This window comes from Chenopodium album, chromosome 14 (assembly GCF_948465745.1).
Source record: "Chenopodium album chromosome 14, dcCheAlbu1.1, whole genome shotgun sequence".
Taxonomy (NCBI): Eukaryota; Viridiplantae; Streptophyta; class Magnoliopsida; order Caryophyllales; family Amaranthaceae; genus Chenopodium; species Chenopodium album.
Window position 1 is genome coordinate 48,028,122 of NC_137847.1, and position 13,369 is coordinate 48,041,490.

General features: G+C 33.2%; 1 protein-coding gene across 2 annotated transcripts; it reads left to right on the forward strand.

The window, feature by feature from the left end:
• The first annotated feature begins 5,153 nt into the window (after window positions 1–5,153).
• Window positions 5,154–12,285, forward strand: LOC145577389 (putative E3 ubiquitin-protein ligase RING1b). Of its 2 annotated transcripts, none has more exons than XM_081634803.1 (10): window positions 5,154–5,588; window positions 5,723–5,774; window positions 7,468–7,526; window positions 9,456–9,537; window positions 10,111–10,231; window positions 10,381–10,407; window positions 10,616–11,074; window positions 11,358–11,465; window positions 11,579–11,752; window positions 11,834–12,285. In XM_081634803.1, exons 1-10 carry the CDS (start codon window positions 5,354–5,356, stop codon window positions 11,864–11,866), a joined length of 1,350 nt encoding a protein of 449 aa, XP_081490929.1. In that variant the 5' UTR covers window positions 5,154–5,353; the 3' UTR covers window positions 11,867–12,285. The 2 variants fall into 2 exon arrangements, with proteins under 2 accessions (XP_081490929.1, XP_081490927.1); XM_081634801.1 differs by having other exon boundaries at window positions 5,155–5,588; window positions 10,366–10,407.
• The last annotated feature ends 1,084 nt before the right edge of the window (window positions 12,286–13,369 follow it).

Genomic DNA, 13,369 nt, shown 5'->3' on the forward strand with positions numbered 1-13,369 from the left:
CTGAAAAAACTTCCTAGAGGGTCACCCATCGTAATAAGACTGCTCCCAACCAACCACACTTAATTTGTGGAGTATCTTCATATATTCCATGTGAGATAAAAAATAAAATAAAATAAAATAAAAAAGTATGGGTAGGACATCACATCTAGACCTAACAATCCTGACCCGACCCGTAACCCGAAAGTTGACCCGAACCCGAACTAACCCAACCCGACCTGAAATGGAGTTGACCTGAAGTGACTCGACCAAAATGACCTGACCCGAAATCCGAACTTGATCCGACTCGAAATGACCCGAAACCCGAAGTGACCGACCCGATTTTACCCCGAATTAATTGACCCGAATCCTAAAGTGAATAGGGTGAAATGGTGAATTACTTAGTTTAGGGCTTCTGTCTTTCCTAAGTAATAGGTACTCATGAATTTTTTTTTATATTTTTTTTTAACTTTACTTTATTTTTCCAACTATTTTTTAAGTGAATTTATTTTGGTGACCTGACACAAACTTGACCCGAATAGACCCGACCCGAATTGACTTGACCCGAAATTGACTCGAAAATTAATCCTAAAAATTGACCCAACCCGAATTGACCCGACCCAAACTGACACAACCCGAACTTGACCCAAAGTGCTGACCCAAATTTGACCCGAAATCCGAATCGACCCGAACATCCAATCCAAACCGAATTATCAATTCGGATCGGATCCAAACTTTAAATCGGATTGGATCGGATTGAATTTTTTTGAAAATTCGGATTTTCGGATCGGATCAGATTGACCTTGTTCGGATCCAAAAAACCGAAATAACCGAATTATGAAAGTGTTATTTTACAAAAAAATATTGTTAATATTTATCATATTAAACTATGTTTATGATTATAATATTATTAATCATGTAAACCTATATTTTCAATACTTGTATAAATCATGTACTACTATACTTTCAAGAATTGAATTTTATTAATGCAATTTTATTTTTATAATCGCATTAGACCCAAAAAAATTAGCAATGTGTTTTAATTCGGATTTTCGGATTGGATCCAAATAACCGAATTATAATTTGGATTGGATCGAATTGGATTTGGTAAGTAATTCGGATCGGATTGGATTTGAATATTAAAAACCGAAATTTATTTCGGATTGGATTGGATTTGGGCTAAATCCAAACCGAAAACCGAATGGACACCCTTACCGAACTTGACCCACCTGAATTGACCGGACCCGAATGACCCGATTGTCAGGTCTAATCACATCTCTTTAAAGCAATATGAGAAGTATTATACATCCCCACTTCAGGACTGCAACGATGAAATTGAGCTTGAAAAACTACCAACATTTTTGGTAAAGTTGGTGGTATATAGCTCAAGAACGGAAATTGCCCACAAATTTAGCTGAAGTTGTTGATATAGCCCTAGAATCCTCCCCTACTAGGTGATTAACTTGGGTTCTCAAATCCACAAAATCAACAATGTTACAAAGTTGCTCTGATACCAATACAACACATTATATTTTATTAACATGTATACATAATTTCATTTCTCCTACACATGATGAATTATTAAAAGAGTAATTCTCAAATATGATTACAATAAATAATATATCATTTTCATCCAACTTGAATTATTATTTCATAATCTATTAGTATGTAGAACACGTAATATACATGTATTAAATTCCATGCTTGCAAATTAATTCAGATTTTTTTATAGCAATTTAAGCTTAACTTTACTAAATCAACATGGTTTAATTTTTTACAAGTTTGAGCTCAAACGATTGATTATTCTGTAATGGGCCTACTGATTCAGTATTTCATGGGCCGAACTTAAACTCAAATGTGTTCTACTCTTTTGCTTGTGTGGACTTAAAACAATTCTAAATTCATTACCCCCAAAACCTAATTTTTTCACATAAATAATCTGCTTCAGCCAACCTAGGTAATATCGTCCTTGTCTTTTCAATTGCTCATAAAAAAAATTTCATTTTCTCTCTCAAAATTCCAAGAGAAGATCTCTGTTACCAAAACATGAAATTGATTCTATAAACTTTACATTTTTCTCTCGGATCTTTGATCCATTCATGTTCTTGAATCGATTTCAATTTTTAATTCTTCACAAACTTACTTCATACATTTCAGTAAAAAGTAAAATATCGCGATGCACATTTTTCTTAAAGGGTTTACTTGTCAATTACTTCGACAACCGCATTCATCAATTCCGAGGTATGGTTCTAAACAATATTTGTTTAATCTATTCTTTTTATATTTTATTAATAAATATTTGTTACAACATATAGATGGTTTTTATTTTCTGCATGTGAGAGTTACATGCCGTGATTGATGAATTGCTTGAACCAACCATCTATGCTTTTAACTTTGTATGATTTTGTAGCAATGCTTTGCATTTGGGATTATGATCGAAAAAGAGATCCAATTTATCCAATTTGACTAGCCAATGATCCAATCTAAACAATTAGATGAGATATTTTAGATTTTCAAAAAAAAAAAAAAAAAAAAATAATAATTAGGTTCTCAAATCGAATGTGGATCGAGTTATTTTTTTAGATATTTAAAATTGTAGACCTTTAAAAAAATCTCAAATCTTGAATTGAGTCTTAGCTTTAATTTTGCTCAAAAACAAGTTTATCACTTTGTTAACCAACTAAGTTTATTGGTCTGTAAAAAATACTAAGTAAATACTAAGTTTATTAAAATAAATAGTCATACGGCATCTACAATATTAATAAAGATTTGTGAACCACAGATCTAGATAAAGTAACATAATTTTTACAATCAAAAGCATAACTAATTTGCATATTGGGCATAACTCACACTCCACCACTTCAAACTTGACGCGAGCAGTGATTTTTGATGTCTTTGCATCTTTTCAAGTAAAGACGTTTGCAATATGCGTTGATGTTTTGATCGTAGAGTTGACGACGAACCCTAAACCCATATGGATCCAAATCACCTTCTCAATTATTATTAAAACCTTAAAAATTAAATTCTCATCCATAGATGATAATCAAAATCCTAGAAAATTGGAAAAAAAAACCCAAAAAAATTAGGACAGACTCTCACAAACGAAGAGAACAAAACAAAGCAAAACAAATCAAAAAAGCGAATCAAATCAAAGAAAAAGGGTCGAAAATAGTCTAATTTCCAAACTATTTCCGGCCTAAACGACCAAAAAAATTAAAACCCTAAAGAGAGAGAAGAGAGAAAAGAGAAAAGAGGGAGGCGACTTGGAATAAGAGATAAAATGAGAAATTTATTGGTTGCGGGTTTGCCATAACTAATTGCTAGCCTTTAATGGTAAATTGATAACTAATACGGAGTATAATTTATTTTTTTAAAAAATATTTTGGTATGTCTTGTTATGTGTTTCAACAACCTAAGACATATCGAGTAATTATCCAAGAATTAATTTTATTCGTTAAGTGTATTTTGAATTGATTTTGTTTATTGCAAACTTAATACTTTGATCCATATAATAAACACTAAACAAAGTAATAAGCTTACTTTATTCCGCCACTATTACATTGAACTATTCAACTCCTAAATAAATGCTATCTCCTTTAAAAAATACTTTGGTCCCTTATTTTTGCCTCGTTGTATTTTTTGGTAATATTATTTTTTATAATTTTTACGCATATAAAATGTAGATGAATATGTTATAAGATGTGTATTGAAAACTATGAAAAGTCAAATGGGACAAAAAAAAAAAAAATAGGGACAGGGGAAGTAGCTCATCATTTCTCTTTGAAGGCCAAACCTTTAAAAATTTGCCATATATTCTCAGTTCTCACTAACTAGTGCTAAACTTTGCACGTTAAAGAATAAACATATGTAGTGAAGTGAAATCTTAGTAGAAGTGTCCAAATAATATATGTACTTTTTAAATATTAATATTTGTAATTTTATCAGTGTACAATTAAGATAAAATTGTGATCAATTTAGTGCATTGAAACTATAAAAAAATTTCAAAAATTTGTATATACATCCGATGTACATTAATATTAATTGAGGCAACTTTTATATTGAAATTAGGGCGACTTTTAGAATTTTTTGGGTAATTTTTATCAATAAAGCATAAATAACTTTTACTTATCTCAAGGTAACTTATATTTACTGGGTAACTTTCATTTATTACAGGGTAATTTTGATAATTTTAAGATAACTTTATATTAGATGTACAATATTTTATTGTACATGTGATTTTTTTTTTTAAAATGTTAGTCAAGTATTTATACAACTATTAAGTGACGAAGTTAGTGCTCATCTTCATGAATATTGTACTAGTCTACCAGGCGAAGTTATAATATATTGTACGTCAGGACATGGGAGATTATACAAGACACAAATTATCTAGCTAACGAAATAAATAACTTTTACTTATCTCAAGGTAACTTATATTTAGTGGGTAACTTTCATTTATTACAGGGTAATTTTGATAATTTTAAGATAACTTTATATTAGATGTACAATATTTTATTGTACATGTGATTTTTTTTTTGAAATGTTAGTCAAGCATTTATATAACTATTAAGTGACGAAGTTAGTGCTCATCTTCATGAATATTGTACTAGTCTACCAGGCGAAGTTATAATATATTATACGTCAAGACATGGGAGATTATACAAAACACAAATTATCTAGCTAGCGAAGATGTAGTAAGAGGATATAAAATCATACACTTGAAAACATTTTATAAATAAGGAAGTTGCTTCATAAAAAGTTACTCATATATTGTGAGACGAGTGGAGTAATCGACACTAGTACTTGTATTAGCTACTATTTGAGTAAAAACTTAACCGAAAACCCTCAAAACAGTCTAACGGCGGGAGGTAAATAAATAAATAAAATTGCCGGAAGAAAATAAAAATACACACACGTCCTTATTTTCATTCACATGTAATTAAACGCCATCCCTCCTGTAAACCACGTGGCTTCAGATAATAACCCATTCACCAAAACGCACCGTTTCACTCATAAACCACCCCAGCCAACTCTACAGTCAACTTAAAACGCTGCGTTGCAACCCCTTCTGAAAAAAAAGAAGTTTCGTTAAAAATAAACAAGTACTCCAAATTATTATTGTAAAATAATTAAAAAAAAAAGGAAAATAGTCAGGTCTGCAAATCCTGAATATTTTTCTATAAAACTCCTCCTCTTCAACGACACAAGGAAGAGAAGCAGCAAACAATACTCAACCACCTTCTCCTATCCTTTCTTTCTTTCCCATTTTCTCTCTCCTCGCCGCCACCACCGCCGCCGGCGAAACCCTCACCCCTATTCCGTTCACTTTTTGCGGCGGCGGATCGGAGTTTCCTTAACTACTTTCTCTCTCCTCAGCACAATGCCAGCGCAGAAACGTTCGGCGGAGGATAACTACTCCGACGAGGATCCTCCCAACAACGCCGCCGGAGATGTCCCGGAGAACCAGCCTGATGAGCAACGCGATGTTGCTGCGAATGATGATGATGATGAAGCACGACATGAGGAGGAACAAGATGGAGATGAAGAAGATGAAGATGATGATGATGATGATGATGCGGAGGATGATGAAGGTGATAAACATGGCGGCGGAGGAGGTTAGTTTGTTTCTATTACACTCACATTTTTGTTGTTTTTTTGATTCAATTGAGGAATTTTTTGCCAGTATTACGAGTATTACTATGAGCGGTTTCATTTTTTGTGAAGTGTTGATGTGATTTTTGATTTTCAGTCGCCGATCGAACTCCGTCGTTTATCACTAATGGTAACGTCAATAAGGAAGGGTAAGTTATCGCAGTTTCTATCTTCATCACTCATGATTGAGGTTGTGAATGTCTCGAATTACAGTGATTTTCGTAGGATTAGTGTTTTTGCCGTGTTTGAGATTACTATTGTGCTCGATTTTCCTCTTTAGTTGGCTGCTCGTAAAATTGCGTTATTCATTCATGCATTTTATAATGGCTGAGTTGTTTGGTTAGACGTGTCTCGTTCTAAGCGTGTCTCGATTTTTCTTTGGTGTCGAGGGAGATACGAAGGGCGGGGGTGGTGGTGGTGGCGGCGGTGATGTAGACGGGATTTGATCCGAGGTCTTCGGAATTACTTCCCGAGAGTTTTGCTGACTAAGCTATATTTATTTGGCTATCTATTTCTAAATGAGTCTCAAGGATATGTTAGATACATTGGTTCTCATTTATGTTGATGCTGGATTATTCTGTGATTAATATTATGCTCTGTTGCTGAATAATTTCTATTTACAGCTATGTTTGATATGGCAAGATGTTCTGTAGTTCCTGTTGTTGATGTATGAATTAACTTTTCACTTAATTGAAAAATTTTGGTTTTGATTCCGTTATTTTTTGGCTGGAAATTTGCTGTAAGCATGCAGTAGACTATACAATGATTTATTCTGAAATTCTGGGCTGTAAGAATAATGCTTTTCTTTCTCGAGTTTTCTCGTAGAAGGACATTCATTACTTGTTTAGTATAGGCCATAGGACTTGCAGTGTCTGTACCTCATTTGAAGTCGTTATTGTTGTGTACTTGTGTTTATGCCTTAACATTCCACATTTTCTTCTCAAGTTTTAGTGCTACCGTTTGTTTTTTTAATGGAGTGTGTTTGTTTCTTCTCTTTCGTAGAAAGTGTTTGTTGCTTATATCTTGCTGAAAGCTTTGTCTCATTTTTTTCGAGTTCTATGAGAACCAACATTCTTTATTCATCCCCATTCTTGCTGTTATATTATCCTTGATAGATGGACAAGTATGAGGTTATTAGTTTATGGTGAGGAACCATCTTGCTGTAGTTTTCAATTGATAATACTTGATTAGGAAAAAAATGCAGTTGCATGGTGCGGTAAAGCTCCTTCATGGTTATATCTTCTCATAATTAACATTCTTGGGTTGCAACTTTTTTTAAGAAACAAGGAGATTTTTGAGCTTGCTGGGCAGTTTTACTCTTTATTGTGCTTCTTGGACAGTCAAATACTAGTTCCGTTTGACTGTTTACACTATTCCCGGACTATACTTTGACCACTTTTGTCTACTATTGTATAATAGTTAATTTCATTATTTAACTGTTTTGGAGTCAATCTCAATATATATTTTATACATTATTTTTTATAATTTTTTTAAAATAAGAGCGTAGCTAATGTTCTAAGTGATGTGTTGGCAAACATGTCTAATCAAAATATTGAAACTATAAAGTTACGGAGGTAGTAATACTTAAAATGCAACAATATTAATTGCATGATAAGCTAGCTGTTTATGTGCACATCTCATTTATGATTATTATTCTCTCTTATATTTTCTTCCTGTTTTTATCTGATTAGAATGTAATTATTGTCATTATTTTCATTCCTTTGAGGGCTCTTAATGTATAAAGACCCATTTGAACCCAATTTTTTGAGTCTTTTGAATTCTATTTGTTACTATCTGAGCTTATTGTAATGCCCTCCTTTTTTTTTTTAATTGTCTTAGCAGATTAATTTTAATTAAACTGTCAGATATTCGCAAGGAAGTACAATGTCCAATATGTCTTGGTAAGATTCATAATCCGTTACATAGGAGTGTAATTTATTGATGGCCCAATGTCATTTTAGATCATATTAGCATTATTTTGTACATAATTATGTATGTGAATGTTGTGCAAGTATGATTTTGGTGCTGTTTTGTTCATAGCCTAAAGGATAGTGTAACTAAAGAGAATCCTCACTTTAATGCTGTAGAATAAGCTGGGAAATGGGTTTATTGCAATTGCTTGCCTACCTGTTTACTGTGTCATAGAATCACTTTATTGGAATTTTCCGTTCAGTCTTGTGATATACGTTGAGAAATTAAATGATTGATTGCAACGGTATATATTTTTATCATGGTTAAAATAAATATTCCATGCAATATTTATACTCTGTATTTTCCCATGTTATGCTGGTTTGCCATTTCATGATGAGGGTATCATATTGTGTTAGGTAAATTGTATAACACCTGCAGATCTCTAGGCTACAAGCTTTAATTCTTTTTTCCTTAGTTCAAAGTTTAAACCTGTAAGTTGCAGTCTGTTGCAAGTTATGGTGTACTGGTGGTAACTGTCGTAGCAATTGTTCTGTCTAAAATAGGCTTATTCCTTGCCAACTGAGAGCTGAGACCTAACTTTTTTTGTTTTCCCAAAATAATTTATATTAAGTTTGGCATGATATTAGCCAGGTGTATGTTAGACATGCTCTCTAGATGATCGCAAATTCTGATCATATGAGTGACAATTAATAATCGCTTTTTGTCTATCAGTATAGATGTAAATTGGCCTGTTACATATCTGGTTTGTGACAATAGGATATTGTACTGTGTTACTTTGATTTCAAAGTTTAAATTGGAGATACTTTCACTAATTGATATGGGTTGTTTGAGTGTGAGTTTTGGCTGGCATTATTTTTTATTTTTATTTTTTTGTAAAATTTTAAACTTGTACAGTTAAGGGAATAACCATTATTATCGGTCTCTACTCTCTACTGGTTAGGAATATGGCTGCATAAATTGGACCTCCTGAGACCCCATTAATGGAAAGATCCATACTGGCCTGTATTTTTGTTGTTGTAAAAGGCAGTAATGGTCAGAGAAAATGGAAATTATTTATTAGAGAGATTATTGGCCCTCATTTGGAGGCACTAATTGAACTAGATAGTAGTTATGTTGCATGAACTTGTTACCATCAAAGTGTATGAGAAGGGGAAATTATTGAGCAATTTGAGCTGATTCACGATATAGCTTTGTGAACCTGACTTCCCTTTTACATACCAGTAATAGTTTTAATTTGTTCAGAAGTTGCAATATATTGTCTAATTGTGAATTGGTTGGAATAAGAACGCCCCAGAATTGATTAGTTTTGATGATGTTTTGTATGTCACGGTTCTGACATGTGGAGCGAATGTTTAAATCGGCAACAATGTGTAAATTTATATGTATGTTCTTTCAGGAAGAGGGAAAAAAAACCCTTAGATGTGTATAAAGTATACATTAAACATATACTGTGTAGGCTATCTCTACTTTCAGTCTAATCAACATAATGCCTATCTGGCTCTCTGAATTTTTTTCTTCCTCCTATCCTATGTGATCATGTCAGTTTATGGAATCACCTAACAGGTAAAGCTAATTGTTTTCCTATAAGTTTATGCTCCAAAATGTGATTTTTCCCCCTTATGTGCGCTAAGAACTAGTACCTGATGACTTTGATGAAATAAGCATGGCATTTTTATTTCTCATCTTATGCATCAATCTGGTATCTTTAGCTTTATCACTTGTTCTAGGCTGTTCCTGTTTTTATTCTTTAAGCAACAACCTCAAGCAGTTGAGATATCTTACAAGATTAAATTCTCTGACATTCCGCTAATGCTTTTCTTGTTTTTCACTTATAATTTCAAACTCAAGTTTCTCTGGTTGGTACCTTAATACTTATATTTTTCTGTTTTATGTGCTAGGGATCATCCGTAAGACAAGAACAGTTATGGAATGTCTGCATCGCTTCTGCAGAGAATGCATTGACAAATCAATGCGGATGGGGTGTGTATATTCAAATATGCTAGTGCCTTTTTGTTTTTAAGGATTAGCGTTGTACATTCCTATGAACCAAAATATGCATCATAATTTGGCTGTCTCTATGGACTAAACTCATAAACTATTCACAATTCTTATGGTCTTTGTGTTTTTATATAAAGGGCCCATTAGCCTCTGTTTTATTGTATGGGTATAATGCTGTGCACAACATAGTCTCCTTTATGGGAATTTCTTTTAATAATGTCACTGGTAGGATTTGACAGTGCTTCTGTCTTATAATTAGGGCTATTTCGGTATCACTACTTGTTTTCTGCTTTTGAATTCACTAGTCATACTGATACTGGTCATGTTTATTTTGTAAATTGACAACAAAAATGATAACTTACGAAGTGTTTTTAATTTTTTTTTTTTTTTAAAAAAAAACCTGTTTTTATTTTTACCAGACTTAAATAACTCAATATTGGCAATAATAACAAACATGCACTTTGTTTGATTATTATTATTATTATTATTATTTTTTAAAAATGGATACTCTGCATGGTAGATGTAAACCATTTTTCCTTGAACAATGTTAAGCAGGAACAATGAATGCCCTGCTTGCCGCAAGCACTGTGCTAGTCGGCGGTCCTTAAGAGATGATCCAAATTATGATGCACTGATTGCTGCATTATATCCTGATATTGATCGATATGAAGAAGAGGTATGCCTCTCTAGTAACTATATGTTGATCAATTATCCTGAAATTGTTATAACTTATATTGTGCACTCTCTTTAATCAACTGTGATTTCTCCATGCTTTTCTTATTGGCAAACCTGATAATTACTTGGTGACAGGAGCTAGCTTTTCAGGAAGATGAAAGAGTGCGAAACAAGCAGGTGAAAACTTATTCTTCTAGGGATTTGGCTTTCGTGCTTTCATACATACATGTGTTTGTCTTGCACATTTACGTTTATTGTTAGCTCTGCCATCAATCCTTCTTGGAATTCATTGGATGAGGCTAGTCTTTGAAAGAAAAGGTCTATGTTTGGTGTTTTTTCTTTCTTTGTTGGCATTAAATTATTGAAACTCTAAATACTCAAACAGATCCAAGCTGCAATTGCACAAACTTTCCGCCGACAGACAGAAGCACTTGGCCGGAAAAGGAAAAGATCACAGAGTAATCATCGAAAAAGAAGAAACTATAGGTCTGACGATGATGATGATGCCAATGGTCATGATGGCGGTAAAGATTCATCTTCTGCAGATGAACGTTGCACAGAGCCTAAATCTAAAAGATCAAAGCGGTGGAGAGGTCAGCCATCGCCAGCAACCGCTAGCGGAGATGGAGGTGGTGATGAAAATGAACAGGAGGTGGTCCACAGGGATGCTGGGGTTTCACCAGCAGCATTTGTTGGAACCTCAGAAATTCTTGCCTGGGGTAAAGGTGGCTTACGGAGCAGTACTAGATATGGGAGCGGCAATGGCGGCAATGTCAAGCACTCTCGTGGTCGTTTTGTGAAGTTGACTGATTATTTTCGGACATGGGAGCAGAATGAAAGTGAGGTAATTTGGTTGCATGTCTGCAAGAGAAGAGCTTTTTATATATGAGAACCAATCTTTATCAAAATTTTACTTCATATAATAAGATATAATATTAGTGTAGCTTATGAGAACAAAGAGAACTGTTGATTATGCTAATGTGCTATAAGATGCATGCTCAATTTACTGTAGAGGTAATTTATACTATATATACACTGCTGGAGTAGGTAAAATAACTTTGTATCAATGGCTTTGATTATAATAAATCCTTTGGTAAGGGTGCTGAAATAAGTTCTTGTTGTTCCAGTTGGATATTCAAGTAGTGCTTGTTTCTCTCGACGAGCAGAAAGAACTTCTTCTTGAGCATTCCTACTTGTGTGGCAGGCCAGCCTTATCTGTGGGGCAAATATGCGAAGTAAATCATCTGATCCAAATTTTAGCTTTTATTCACCACCCAAAAAAGGGACATTTCTTACTCTCCCTCCGTAAACTTGTTTTTGAAACATTATTATTTGTATATTCTTGCAGTTTATTTCTCTTCAGACCTCGTTGCCATCTGATAAAGTTGAAATTTTGGGAGCAAAAGGCAGCTCTTTAAGTTCGACTGCATTTGAGGCATGCAAAGATGAGTTGCAAGTGTTGAATTCTGAAGAAACTCTTGCTGGACTTAAAGCTTCAAGCAATTTCACTCAAGGCCACTTGGTAAGGCTTCTATATCTTTGGTAACTAGACTGAATGGTTGTCTAATTTTCAACAAAGTCACTTTGTTTATGTTGATTTCAGATGTTGGCATATCGGAAAAAGCTGTCAGTGTAAGAGGTTTCTGAAGAGTAATGTTGCGGTCACAAGGAGTTATCCAACACATCACATATTTGTAAAGGGAAAAGAAGTATACAGATAAGTAAGGGTTTCAGGTGTTTGCAGATTAAGAAGTTGTTTTAGCTTGGAGTTTGAGGAGTTTCGCGGCTTCAAGATTTCAGCTGACGCTTTGAGGTTGTTTATGTCTGAATTCAAGTGTTTAAGCTATTTAAATAGGAACTGCTTTTCATTGTGTTATGACGGTTATGGCAAATGCCAGAACTTTTTTTTTTTCCGCCGCTGAGATAGAATGTAAATTAGTTAAGCCTTGCCCAGCAAATGTTGGGATGATTTTATCTAATGTTTGAATTTACAAGACATACATGATTTAGTTGATTCCAAATTTATGGAGTTTCCGATAACGAAGTTGAGTGATATGCTGATGCTTGTTAACTATTAACCTCAAGCAATATGGAGAATGATAGAATTTTGAAAGGAGTGATGCATTTGCTGATGATAGCCTCTAGAAATGTAGAACAATCATGGAGGGTATGGCTTTGAACTTATTGGGATTGGGATTGGAAGGAGGGAAACTAGGGTTTGTATCTTTTTGTTGATTGTGTGGGAAGTAAAGGGACTTGTTTAGGTTATGAGTATTTCACCTTAATTATAATTTTTAAAGTGTAAATAGATTTTATTTAGTTAAAATTAACATTATTAAGTAAAAAATGCATGTCAGTACAAAATAATTCATCTATAGAAAAGATCTAAAGAAAAAAAACAATTTCAGTATGACTATTCTAATGAACATTAATTAATAAATAGGCATACATCAATTATAAAAGTAATCATATTTAATATACATTATCAATTGAGTTAAATAATCTCAAACTTTTAAATAAATCGGATGTAAAATAAATATTGTACATTCGTTATAAAGTTATCTTAAAATGAGCAAAAGTTACCATAATATGAATAAAATTAACCTGACATAAATAAAAGTTACGAAGTATTTGTAAATTATTGATAAAAGTTACCAAAAAATTGTAAAAGTGACCCTAAATTTGATAAAAATGACCCTTGATATACATGAAATTACTATTTATCGGATGTATACAAAAATTACTCTAAATAAATGTGTTTCTTTCACATGGAACGTTGGAATATATGACGGTATAAACTTCTAATGAATTGTTGTAGTCACGAAAACTATTGTCATTTAATTAAAATTGAAAAATTGATAGTTGTTGTAATTCGGAATTTTATTTTTATTTTTTTATTTAAAAAAAAAACACAATAGTCAATAATAACTTTTTGGTGCAGCATGCCACATCGTGTGGCAGGGGTTATCCGAATAATTTTGTTAGGGGTTACCGAGTTATTCACTTAGGGGTTACTCGAGTTACGCGGTCAGGGGTTAATGGAGGGGTTCGAACACTTGAAAAAATCACTTTTGCCAATTTAAAGACACTTTTGCATTTGGTAAAAAAAAAATTGTTATATTTTGGTGGTACGGAGTAT